This window comes from Microtus pennsylvanicus, chromosome Y (assembly GCF_037038515.1).
Source record: "Microtus pennsylvanicus isolate mMicPen1 chromosome Y, mMicPen1.hap1, whole genome shotgun sequence".
In the NCBI taxonomy this organism is placed as follows: domain Eukaryota; kingdom Metazoa; phylum Chordata; class Mammalia; order Rodentia; family Cricetidae; genus Microtus; species Microtus pennsylvanicus.
In genome coordinates this window covers 223189-235942 of record NC_134602.1, presented here as the reverse complement: position 1 = coordinate 235942, position 12754 = coordinate 223189, and the positions used below count along the sequence as shown (strand labels likewise).

The 12754-nt window shown below is 47.3% G+C and overlaps 1 protein-coding gene across 1 annotated transcript in view; it reads left to right on the top strand.

Moving 5' to 3' along the window:
* LOC142842015 (serine/threonine-protein kinase A-Raf-like) overlaps positions 1 to 12754 on the top strand; it is a 62402-nt gene continuing 49648 nt past the window's right edge. The window contains exons 1-3 of the mRNA XM_075959003.1: positions 1 to 59; positions 1824 to 1964; positions 3129 to 3232. Coding sequence (XP_075815118.1) covers positions 1884 to 1964; positions 3129 to 3232 — 185 coding nt within the window. The 5' untranslated portion in view covers positions 1 to 59; positions 1824 to 1883. The remainder of the gene's footprint in view (positions 60 to 1823; positions 1965 to 3128; positions 3233 to 12754) is intronic.

Sequence of the window (12754 nt, the reverse complement as noted above, 5' to 3'; positions counted from 1 at the left end):
CGGAGCGGAACCCAGAAGACGGGCCCAAGATGGAGGCGGCGGCGGCGGCGCTGTGACCGGTGAGCGCGGGCCCGCGCAGAACTCGAACCCAGGACCCGCGCCGTGGCCTGGGCGGGGCGGGACCGGACCCGACGGGGTCCGGGGGTCTGGGACTCGGGTGCGAGATTCCCGGATGAAGGCGAAGCCCTGCGGTCTCGGCTCCGCGGCTCCGGAGTTCCCGCCATCGGCCTGGAGTTCTCTTTATAGAGTTTTGTGTTTTTAATTTATTTATTTATTGTTTATTTATACAGCGTTCTGGGAGGCCGGGACTCGAACTCGGAACCTCGGGCGGAGCAGGTGGCGCTCTAACCACTGAGCCGCCTCTTCGGCCCCCTAAATTTATTATTTTATGTTTATTCATTTTCATTATTTTTTAATATTTATTTATTCTTATTTTATTATTTAATCATTTATTTATTTATTTATTTTTATTTATTTATTTTTATTTTATTCATTTATTTTTAATGCCATGTTCTGTGCAGGCCAGAAATGGGGCGCCAGACCCCATTTACAGACGGCTGTGAGCCACCGTGGGGTTCCCGGGACTCGAACTCAGGACCCAGGGGAAGAAGAAGAGCAGGCGCTGCTCTAACCACTGAGCTATCTCCCCTCCGGCCCCCTAAATATTATTTTTTTATATTGCTTTATTATTATTTTTTCTAAAAAAAATATTTATTTATTTATTTATTTATTTGCCACCCTGGGGTGGCCAGGACTCGAACTCGGGACCCCTGGAAGAGCAGATAATTATTATTATTCTTTTATATGTATTTATTGATTATTATTTTTTAGTATTTATTTATTTATTCTTATTTTATTATTTATTTATTATTATTTTCCAACAAATATTTATTTACTTATTTATTTATTTATTTATTTATTTGTCCGGGACTCGAACTCAGGACCCAGGGAAGAGCAGATAATTATTATTATTATTTTATATGTATTTACTGTTATTTTTTAGTATTTATTTATTTATTTGCCACCCTGGGGTGGCCGGGACTCGAACTCAGGACCTGTGGAAGAGCAGATAATTATTATTATTATTTTATATGTATTTACTGTTATTTTTTAGTATTTATTTATTTATTCTTATTTTATTATTTATTTATTATTATTTTCCAACAAATATTTATTTGTTTATTGATTTATTTATTAGGGACTCGAACTCAGGACCCGGGGAAGAGCAGATAATAATTATTATTATTTTATATATATTTACTGTTATTTTTTAGGATTTATTTATTTATTTGCCACCCTGGGGTGGCCGGGACTCGAACTCAGGACCTGTGGAAGAGCAGATAATTATTATTATTATTTTATATGTATTTATTATTATTTTTTAGTATTTATTTATTTATTTATTCTTATTTTATTATTTATTTATTATTATTTTCCAACAAATATTTATTTGTTTATTGATTTATTTATTAGGGACTCGAACTCAGGACCCGGGGAAGAGCAGATAATTGTTATTATTATTTTATATGTATTTATTGTTATTTTTTAGTATTTATTTATTTATTTATTTGCCACCCTGGGGTGGCCGGGACTTGAACTCAGGACCCGGGGAAGAAGAGCAGGCGGCGCTCTAGCCACTGAGCCACCTCTCCGACCCCCTACATATTATTATTTTTTTATATTTATTTATTATTATTATTTTCTAAAAAATATTTATTTATTTACTTATTTGTCCGGGACTTGAACTCAGGACCCGGGGAAGAGCAGGTAAATATTATATTTATTATTTATATTTATTTATGTTTATCTCCTTGCCCCCCCAGGACCCGCATGGCCCCCGCCGCCCGGCCCGACCCCCGCCCGCCTGCAGCACCGCGGGGCCCATGGAGCCGGCACGAGGCCCCCAGGCTGCCCGGACCCTGGGCACCGTCAAGGTTTTCCTGCCCAACAAGCAGCGCACGGTGGTGAGTCAGTCAACAAACAATCAATAAATAACCAATAAATAGTATTGAGGGGGTGGAGGGGCGGCTCGGTGGTTAGAGCACCGCCTGCTCTGCCCGGGGTCCCGGGTTCGAGTCCCGGCCACCACAGGGTGGATCACAGGCGTCTGGGATGGGGTCTGGCGCCCTCTGCTGGCCTCCTTTCCAGCCCCTAAAATATTTATTCATTTATTCATCATGTATTCAGTATTCAAATTTTATATTTATTTAATATGTATGCAATATTGTAATTTTTATATTTGTTTATTATGTGTGCATTATTCTAATTTTTAAATTATTTATTTATTTATTTATTTATTTATTTATTTATTTATTTAGAGTGGTTAAGAGCGCCACCTGCTCTTCCAGAGGTCCTGAGTTCGAGTCCCGGCCACCCCATGCTGGCTCACAACCATCTGTGATGGGGTCTGGTGCCCTCTGCTGTGTTGTATAATAAATAAATAAATAAATAAATAAATAAATAAATAAATAAATAAATAAATAAATAAATAAATATTAAAAATTAGGATATTTTATACACAATAAATAAATATTAAAAACTAGAAAATTGTATACATGATAAATAAATATTTAAAAAAAGAGGCGCCGGTTCCAGGCGGTCCGCATTGTCAACCTGGGACCCGGAGGGTAGGAGGTGGCTACCGCAGAGGGGGGGAATAATAATAATAGTGATAATAATAACAATAATAATAGTAATAATAAACAATAATGATTAATAATAACAATAATAATAGTAATAATAACACTAATAATAATGATAATAATAACAATAATTACAACAATAACAATACTAATAACAATAATAGTAATAATAACAATAACAATGACAATAATAATAACAACAGTAATAGCAATAATAATGATAATAATAATGATAAAAAATAATAATATGACAATAACAATAACAATAATAATAGTAATATTGATGATGATAACAATAATGATAATAATAGAAAATAATAATAACAACAATAACAATAATAACTATAACAACAACAATAATACCAACAATAATAATAGTAATAATAATAAATAATATTAATAACAATAATATTATTATTAATAATAATAACGATGATAATATTATTATTAATAATAATAACGATGAGGACCCGCGCCCCCACGCAGGTGACCGTCCGCGATGGCGCGAGCGTCTACGACTCCCTGGACAAGGCGCTCAAGGTGCGGGGCCTCAACCAGGACTGCTGCGTGGTCTACAGGCTCATCCGCGGGTGAGTGCGCCCCGGGGTCCCGAGTTCGAGTCCCGGCCACACCATGGCGGCTCAGAACATCTGTGATGGGGTCTGGTGCCCGGGAACGGAAAGTTCTAGAATGTTCTAGAACCCCAAGGACAGGAAGTTGTAGAAAGTCCTGGACCCCCGAGGACAGGAAGTTGAGAAAGTCCTGGATCCCCGAGGACAGGAAGTTGTAGAAAGTTCTAGATCCCCGAGAACAGGAAGTTGTAGAAAGTCCTGGATCCGCGAGGACAGGAAGTTGTAGAAAGTTCTAGAACCCCGAGAACAGGAAGTTGTAGAAAGTCTGGACCCCCGAGAACAGGAAGTTGTAGAAAGTCCTGGACCCCCGAGGACAGGAAGTTGTAGAAAGTCCTGGACCCCCGAGAACAGGAAGTTGTAGAAAGTCCTGGACCCCCGAGGACAGGAAGTTGTAGAAAGTCCTGGACCCCCGAGGACAGGAAGTTGTAGAAAGTCCTGGACCCCCGAGAACAGGAAGTTGTAGAAAGTCCTGGAACCCCGAGAACAGGAAGTTGTAGAAAGTTCTAGATCCCCGAGAACAGGAAGTTGTAGAATGTTCTAGAACCCCGAGGACAGGAAGTTGTAGAAAGTCCTGGACCCCCGAGAACAGGAAGTTGTAGAAAGTCCTGGACCCCCGAGGACAGGAAGTTGTAGAAAGTCCTGGACCCCCGAGAACAGTAAGTTGTAGAAAGTTCTAGAACCCCGAGAACAGGAAGTTGTAGAAAGTCCTGGACCCCCGAGAACAGGAAGTTGTAGAAAGTCCTGGACCCCCGAGGACAGGAAGTTGTAGAAAGTCCTGGATCCCCGAGGACAGGAAGTTGTAGAAAGTCCTGGACCCCCGAGAACAGGAAGTTGTAGAAAGTCCTGGACCCCCGAGGACAGGAAGTTGTAGAAAGTTCTAGATCCCCGAGAACAGGAAGTTGTAGAAAGTCCTGGACCCCCGAGGACAGGAAGTTGTAGAAAGTTCTAGAACCCCGAGAACAGGAAGTTGTAGAATGTTCTAGAACCCCGAGGACAGGAAGTTGTAGAAAGTCCTGGACCCCCGAGAACAGGAAGTTGTAGAAAGTCCTGGATCCCCGAGGACAGGAAGTTGTAGAAAGTCCTGGACCCCCGAGAACGGGAAGTTGTAGAAAGTTCTAGAACCCCGAGAACAGGAAGTTGTAGAAAGTCCTGGATCCCCGAGAACAGGAAGTTGTAGAAAGTCCTGGACCCCCGAGGACAGGAAGTTGTAGAAAGTCCTGGATCCCCAAGAACAGGAAGTTGTAGAAAGTCCTGGACCCCCGAGGACAGGAAGTTGTAGAAAGTCCTGGACCCCCGAGAACAGGAAGTTGTAGAAAGTCCTGGATCCCCGAGAACAGGAAGTTGTAGAAAGTTCTAGAACCCCGAGAACAGGAAGTTGTAGAAAGTCCTGGACCCCGAGGACAGGAAGTTGTAGAAAGTTCTAGAACGCCGAGGACAGGAAGTTGTAGAAAGTCCTGGATCCCTGAGAACAGGAAGTTGTAGAAAGTCCTGGACCCCCGAGAACAGGAAGTTGTAGAAAGTCCTGGACCCCCGAGGACAGGAAGTTGTAGAAAGTCCTGGATCCCCGAGGACAGGAAGTTGTAGAAAGTCCTGGACCCCCGAGGACAGGAAGTTGTAGAAAGTCCTGGATCCCCGAGGACAGGAAGTTGTAGAAAGTCCTGGATCCCCGAGAACAGGAAGTTGTAGAAAGTCCTGGATCCCCGAGGACAGGAAGTTGTAGAAAGTCCTGGACCCCCGAGGACAGGAAGTTGTAGAAAGTTCTAGATCCCCGAGAACAGGAAGTTGTAGAAAGTCCTGGACCCCCGAGAACAGGAAGTTGTAGAAAGTCCTGGACCCCCGAGGACAGGAAGTTGTAGAAAGTCCTGGATCCCCGAGGACAGGAAGTTGTAGAAAGTCCTGGACCCCCGAGAACAGGAAGTTGTAGAAAGTTCTGGAACCCCGAGGACAGGAAGTTGTAGAAAGTCCTGGACCCCCGAGGACAGGAAGTTGTAGAAAGTTCTGGACCCCCGAGAACAGGAAGTTTTAGAAAGTCCTGGACCCCCGAGGACAGGAAGTTGTAGAAAGTCCTGGACCCCCGAGAACAGGAAGTTGTAGAAAGTTCTAGAACCCCGAGAACAGGAAGTTGTAGAAAGTCCTGGATCCCCGAGAACAGGAAGTTGTAGAAAGTCCTGGATCCCCGAGAACAGGAAGTTGTAGAAAGTCCTGGATCCCCGAGGACAGGAAGTTGTAGAAAGTTCTGGACCCCCGAGGACAGGAAGTTGTAGAAAGTTCTAGATCCCCGAGGACAGGAAGTTGTAGAAAGTCCTGGATCCCCGAGAACAAGAAGTTGTAGAAAGTTCTGGACCCCCGAGAACCGGAAGTTGTAGAAAGTTCTAGAACCCCCAGGACAGGAAGTTGTAGAAAGTCCTGGACCCCCGAGAACCGGAAGTTGTAGAAAGTTCTAGAACCCCGAGGACAGGAAGTTGTAGAAAGTCCTGGACCCCCGAGAACAGGAAGTTGTAGAAAGTCCTGGATCCCCCGAGAACAGGAAGTTGTAGAAAGTCCTGGATCCCCGAGGACAGGAAGTTGTAGAAAGTCCTGGACCCCCGAGGACAGGAAGTTGTAGAAAGTTCTAGATCCCCGAGAACAGGAAGTTGTAGAAAGTCCTGGATCCCCGAGAACAGGAAGTTGTAGAAAGTCCTGGATCCCCGAGAACAGGAAGTTGTAGAAAGTTCTAGAACCCCGAGAACAGGAAGTTGTAGAAAGTCCTGGATCCCCGAGAACAGGAAGTTGTAGAAAGTCATGGTTCCCGAGGACAGGAAGTTGTAGAAAGTTCTAGACCCCCGAGGACAGGAAGTTGTAGAAAGTTCTAGACCCCCGAGAACAGGAAGTTGTAGAAAGTCCTGGATCCCGAGAACAGGAAGTTGTAGAAAGTTCTAGATCCCCGAGGACAGGAAGTTGTAGAAAGTTCTAGATCCCCGAGGACAGGAAGTTGTAGAAAGTCCTGGACCCCCGAGGACAGGAAGTTGTAGAAAGTTCTAGATCCCCGAGGACAGGAAGTTGTAGAAAGTCCTGGACCCCCGAGAACAGGAAGTTGTGGAAAGTTCTAGATCCCCGAGGACAGGAAGTTGTAGAAAGTTCTAGAACCCCGAGAACAGGAAGTTGTAGAAAGTCCTGGATCCCCGTGAACAGGAAGTTGTAGAAAGTCCTGGATCCCCGAGGACAGGAAGTTGTAGAAAGTTCTGGATCCCCGAGAACAGGAAGTTGTAGAAAGTCCTGGACCCCCGAGAACAGGAAGTTGTAGAAAGTTCTAGATCCCCGAGGACAGGAAGTTGTAGAAAGTCCTGGACCCCCGAGGACAGGAAGTTGTAGAAAGTTCTAGATCCCCGAGGACAGGAAGTTGTAGAAAGTCCTGGACCCCCGAGAACAGGAAGTTGTAGAAAGTTCTAGATCCCCGAGGACAGGAAGTTGTAGAAAGTTCTAGAACCCCGAGAACAGGAAGTTGTAGAAAGTCCTGGATCCCCGAGAACAGGAAGTTGTAGAAAGTCCTGGACCCCCGAGGATAGGAAGTTGTAGAAAGTCCTGGACCCCCGAGGACAGGAAGTTGTAGAAAGTCCTGGACCCCCGAGAACAGGAAGTTGTAGAAAGTTCTGGACCCCCGAGTACAGGAAGTTGTAGAAAGTCCTGGATCCCCGAGGACAGGAAGTTGTAGAAAGTCCTGGAACCCCGAGGACAGGAAGTTGTAGAAAGTCCTGGACCCCCGAGGACAGGAAGTTGTAGAAAGTTCTAGATCCCCGAGGACAGGAAGTTGTAGAAAGTCCTGGACCCCCGAGGACAGGAAGTTGTAGAAAGTCCTGGACCCCCGAGGACAGGAAGTTGTAGAAAGTCCTGGATCCCCGAGAACAGGAAGTTGTAGAAAGTTCTGGACCCCCGAGGACAGGAAGTTGTAGAAAGTCCTGGATCCCCGAGGACAGGAAGTTGTAGAAAGTCCTGGACCCCCGAGAACAGGAAGTTGTAGAAAGTCCTGGATCCCAGAGGACAGGAAGTTGTAGAAAGTCCTGGATCCCCGAGAACAGGAAGTTGTAGAAAGTCCTGGACCCCCGAGAACAGGAAGTTGTAGAAAGTTCTAGAACCCCGAGAACAGGAAGTTGTAGAAAGTCCTGGACCCCCGAGGACAGGAAGTTGTAGAAAGTTCTAGATCCCCGAGAACAGGAAGTTGTAGAAAGTCCTGGATCCCCGAGAACAGGAAGTTGTAGAAAGTTCTAGATCCCCGAGAACAGGAAGTTGTATAAAGTTCTGGACCCCGAGAACAGGAAGTTGTAGAAAGTCCTGGATCCCCGAGAACAGGAAGTTGTAGAAAGTCCTGGACCCCCGAGAACAGGAAGTTGTAGAAAGTCCTGGATCCCCGAGAACAGGAAGTTGTAGAAAGTCCTGGATCCCCGAGGACAGGAAGTTGTAGAAAGTTCTAGAACCCCGAGAACAGGAAGTTGTAGAAAGTCCTGGACCCCCGAGGACAGGAAGTTGTAGAAAGTCCTGGATCCCCGAGAACAGGAAGTTGTAGAAAGTCCTGGACCCCGAGAACAGGAAGTTGTAGAAAGTCCTGGATCCCCGAGGACAGGAAGTTGTAGAAAGTCCTGGATCCCCGAGGACAGGAAGTTGTAGAAAGTCCTGGATCCCCGAGAACAGGAAGTTGTAGAAAGTTCTAGAACCCCGAGAACAGGAAGTTGTAGAAAGTCCTGGACCCCCGAGAACAGGAAGTTGTAGAAAGTTCTAGATCCCCGAGAACAGGAAGTTGTAGAAAGTTCTAGAACCCCGAGAACAGGAAGTTGTAGAAAGTTCTAGAACCCCGAGGACAGGAAGTTGTAGAAATCCTGGACCCCCGAGGACAGGAAGTTGTAGAAAGTCCTGGATCCCCGAGAACAGGAAGTTGTAGAAAGTTCTAGAACCCCGAGGACAGGAAGTTGTAGAAAGTCCTGGACCCCCGAAGACAGGAAGTTGTAGAAAGTCCTGGACCCCCGAGAACAGGAAGTTGTAGAAAGTCCTGGACCCCCGAGAACAGGAAGTTGTAGAAAGTCCTGGACCCCCGAGAACAGGAAGTTGTAGAAAGTCCTGGACCCCCGAAGACAGGAAGTTGTAGAAAGTCCTGGATCCCCGAGAACAGGAAGTTGTAGAAAGTCCTGGATCCCCGAGGACAGGAAGTTGTAGAAAGTCCTGGATCCCCGAGGACAGGAAGTTGTAGAAAGTTCTAGAACCCCGAGGACAGGAAGTTGTAGAAAGTCCTGGATCCCCGAGAACAGGAAGTTGTAGAAAGTCCTGGATCCCCGAGGACAGGAAGTTGTAGAAAGTCCTGGATCCACGAGGACAGGAAGTTGTAGAAAGTCCTGGACCCCCGAGGACAGGAAGTTGTAGAAAGTTCTAGAACCCCGAGAACAGGAAGTTGTAGAAAGTCCTGGACCCCCGAGAACAGGAAGTTGTAGAAAGTCCTGGACCCCCGAGAACAGGAAGTTGTAGAAAGTCCTGGACCCCCGAGGACAGGAAGTTGTAGAAAGTCCTGGACCCCCGAGGACAGGAAGTTGTAGAAAGTCCTGGATCCCCGAGAACAGGAAGTTGTAGAAAGTCCTGGACCCCCGAGAACAGGAAGTTGTAGAAAGTCCTGGATCCCCGAGAACAGGAAGTTGTAGAAATTTCTAGAACCCCGAGAACAGGAAGTTGTAGAAAGTCCTGGACCCCCGAGGACAGGAAGTTGTAGAAAGTCCTGGACCCCCGAGAACAGGAAGTTGTAGAAAGTCCTGGACCCCCGAGGACAGGAAGTTGTAGAAAGTCCTGGACCCCCGAGGACAGGAAGTTGTAGAAAGTCCTGGACCCCCGAGGACAGGAAGTTGTAGAAAGTCCTGGATCCCCGAGAACAGGAAGTTGTAGAAAGTTCTAGATCCCCGAGGACAGGAAGTTGTAGAAAGTCCTGGATCCCCGAGAACAGGAAGTTGTAGAAAGTCCTGGACCCCCGAGGACAGAAAGTTGTAGAAAGTTCTAGAACCCCGAGGACAGGAAGTTGTAGAAAGTTCTAGACCCCCGAGGACAGGAAGTTGTAGAAAGTCCTGGATCCCCGAGGACAGGAAGTTGTAGAAAGTTCTGGATCCCCGAGGACAGGAAGTTGTAGAAAGTTCTAGATCCCCGAGAACAGGAAGTTGTAGAAAGTCCTGGATCCCCGAGTTCAGGAAGTTGTAGAAAGTTCTAGATCCCCGAGAACAGGAAGTTGTAGAAAGTTCTAGATCCCCGAGAACAGGAAGTTGTAGAAAGTCCTGGATCCCCGAGGACAGGAAGTTGTAGAAAGTCCTGGATCCCCGAGAACAGGAAGTTGTAGAAAGTCCTGGATCCCCGAGAACAGGAAGTTGTAGAAAGTCCTGGACCCCCGAGGACAGGAAGTTGTAGAAAGTCCTGGATCCCCGAGAACAGGAAGTTGTAGAAAGTTCTAGAATCCCGAGGACAGGAAGTTGTAGAAAGTCCTGGACCCCCGAGAACAGGAAGTTGTAGAAAGTTCTAGAACCCCGAGAACAGGAAGTTGTAGAAAGTCCTGGACCCCCGAGAACAGGAAGTTGTAGAAAGTCCTGGATCCCCGAGAACAGGAAGTTGTAGAAAGTCCTGGACCCCCGAGGACAGGAAGTTGTAGAAAGTCCTGGACCCCCGAGAACAGGAAGTTGTAGAAAGTCCTGGACCCCCGAGGACAGGAAGTTGTAGAAAGTCCTAGACCCCCGAGAACAGGAAGTTGTAGAAAGTCCTGGACCCCCGAGAACAGGAAGTTGTAGAAAGTCCTGGATCCCCGAGAACAGGAAGTTGTAGAAAGTTCTAGAACCCTGAGAACAGGAAGTTGTAGAAAGTCCTGGACCCCCGAGGACAGGAAGTTGTAGAAAGTTCTAGAACCCCGAGGACAGGAAGTTGTAGAAAGTCCTGGATCCCCGAGAACAGGAACTTGTAGAAAGTCCTGGACCCCCGAGGACAGGAAGTTGTAGAAAGTCCTGGATCCCCGAGGACAGGAAGTTGTAGAAAGTCCTGGACCCCCGAGGACAGGAAGTTGTAGAAAGTCCTGGATCCCCGAGGACAGGAAGTTGTAGAAAGTCCTGGACCCCCGAGAACAGGAAGTTGTAGAAAGTTCTAGAACCCCGAGAACAGGAAGTTGTAGAAAGTTCTAGAACCCCCGAGGACAGGAAGTTGTAGAAAGTCCTGGACCCCCGAGAACAGGAAGTTGTAGAAAGTCCTGGAACCCCGAGGACAGGAAGTTGTAGAAAGTCCTGGACCCCCGAGGACAGGAAGTTGTAGAAAGTCCTGGACCCCCGAGGACAGGAAGTTGTAGAAAGTCCTGGACCCCCGAGAACAGGAAGTTGTAGAAAGTCCTGGACCCCCGAGGACAGGAAGTTGTAGAAAGTCCTGGACCCCCGAGAACAGGAAGTTGTAGAAAGTCCTGGACCCCCGAGGACAGGAAGTTGTAGAAAGTCCTGGATCCCCGAGAACAGGAAGTTGTAGAAAGTCCTGGACCCCCGAGGACAGGAAGTTGTAGAAAGTCCTGGATCCCCGAGAACAGGAAGTTGTAGAAAGTACTGGATCCCCGAGAACAGGAAGTTGTAGAAAGTCCTGGACCCCCGAGAACAGGAAGTTGTAGAAAGTCCTGGATCCCCGAGAACAGGAAGTTGTAGAAAGTTCTAGATCCCCGAGGACAGGAAGTTGTAGAAAGTTCTAGACCCCCGAGAACAGGAAGTTGTAGAAAGTTCTAGACCCCCGAGAACAGGAAGTTGTAGAAAGTTCTAGATCCCCGAGGACAGGAAGTTGTAGAAAGTTCTAGAACCCCGAGGACAGGAAGTTGTAGAAAGTCCTGGACCCCCGAGGACAGGAAGTTGTAGAAAGTCCTGGACCCCCGAGAACAGGAAGTTGTAGAAAGTCCTGGATCCCCGAGAACAGGAAGTTGTAGAAAGTCCTGGACCCCCGAGGACAGGAAGTTGTAGAAAGTTCTGGACCCCCGAGGACAGGAAGTTGTAGAAAGTCCTGGATCCCCGAGAACAGGAAGTTGTAGAAAGTCCTGGATCCCCGAGAACAGGAAGTTGTAGAAAGTCCTGGATCCCCGAGGACAGGAAGTTGTAGAAAGTTCTAGAACCCCGAGGACAGGAAGTTGTAGAAAGTCCTAGATCCCCGAGGACAGGAAGTTGTAGAAAGTCCTGGATCCCCGAGAACAGGAAGTTGTAGAAAGTCCTGGATCCCCGAGAACAGGAAGTTGTAGAAAGTCCTGGACCCCGAGAACAGGAAGTTGTAGAAAGTCCTGGATCCCCGAGAACAGGAAGTTGTAGAAAGTTCTAGACCCCCGAGGACAGGAAGTTGTAGAAAGTCCTGGATCCCCGAGAACAGGAAGTTGTAGAAAGTCCTGGATCCCCGAGAACAGGAAGTTGTAGAAAGTTCTGGATCCCCGAGAACAGGAAGTTGTAGAAAGTCCTGGATCCCAGAGAACAGGAAGTTGTAGAAAGTTCTAGAACCCCGAGGACAGGAAGTTGTAGAAAGTCCTGGACCCCCGAGGACAGGAAGTTGTAGAAAGTCCTGGATCCCCGAGGACAGGAAGTTGTAGAAAGTCCTGGATCCCCGAGAACAGGAAGTTGTAGAAAGTCCTGGACCCCGAGAACAGGAAGTTGTAGAAAGTCCTGGATCCCCGAGGACAGGAAGTTGTAGAAAGTCCTGGATCCCCGAGAACAGGAAGTTGTAGAAAGTCCTGGATCCCCGAGAACAGGAAGTTGTAGAAAGTCCTGGACCCCCGAGGACAGGAAGTTGTAGAAAGTCCTGGATCCCCGAGAACAGGAAGTTGTAGAAAGTCCTGGATCCCCGAGGACAGGAAGTTGTAGAAAGTCCTGGACCCCCGAGGACAGGAAGTTGTAGAAAGTCCTGGACCCCCGAGAACAGGAAGTTGTAGAAAGTCCTGGACCCCGAGGACAGGAAGTTGTAGAAAGTCCTGGACCCCCGAGGACAGGAAGTTGTAGAAAGTTCTGGATCCCCCGAGAACAGGAAGTTGTAGAAAGTCCTGGATCCCTGAGGACAGGAAGTTGTAGAAAGTCCTGGACCCCCGAGGACAGGAAGTTGTAGAAAGTTCTGGATCCCCGAGAACAGGAAGTTGTAGAAAGTCCTGGACCCCCGAGGACAGGAAGTTGTAGAAAGTCCTGGACCCCCGAGGACAGGAAGTTGTAGAAAGTCCTGGACCCCCGAGGACAGGAAGTTGTAGAAAGTCCTGGATCCCCGAGGACAGGAAGTTGTAGAAAGTCCTGGACCCCCGAGGACAGGAAGTTGTAGAAAGTTCCAGAACCCTGAGAACAGGAAGTTGTAGAAAGTTCTAGAACCCCCGAGAACAGGAAGTTGTAGAAAGTTCTAGATCCCCGAGAACAGGAAGTTGTAGAAAGTTCTAGATCCCCTAGAACAGGAAGTTGTAGAAAGTCCTGGACCCCCGAGGACAGGAAGTTGTAGAAAGTTCTAGAA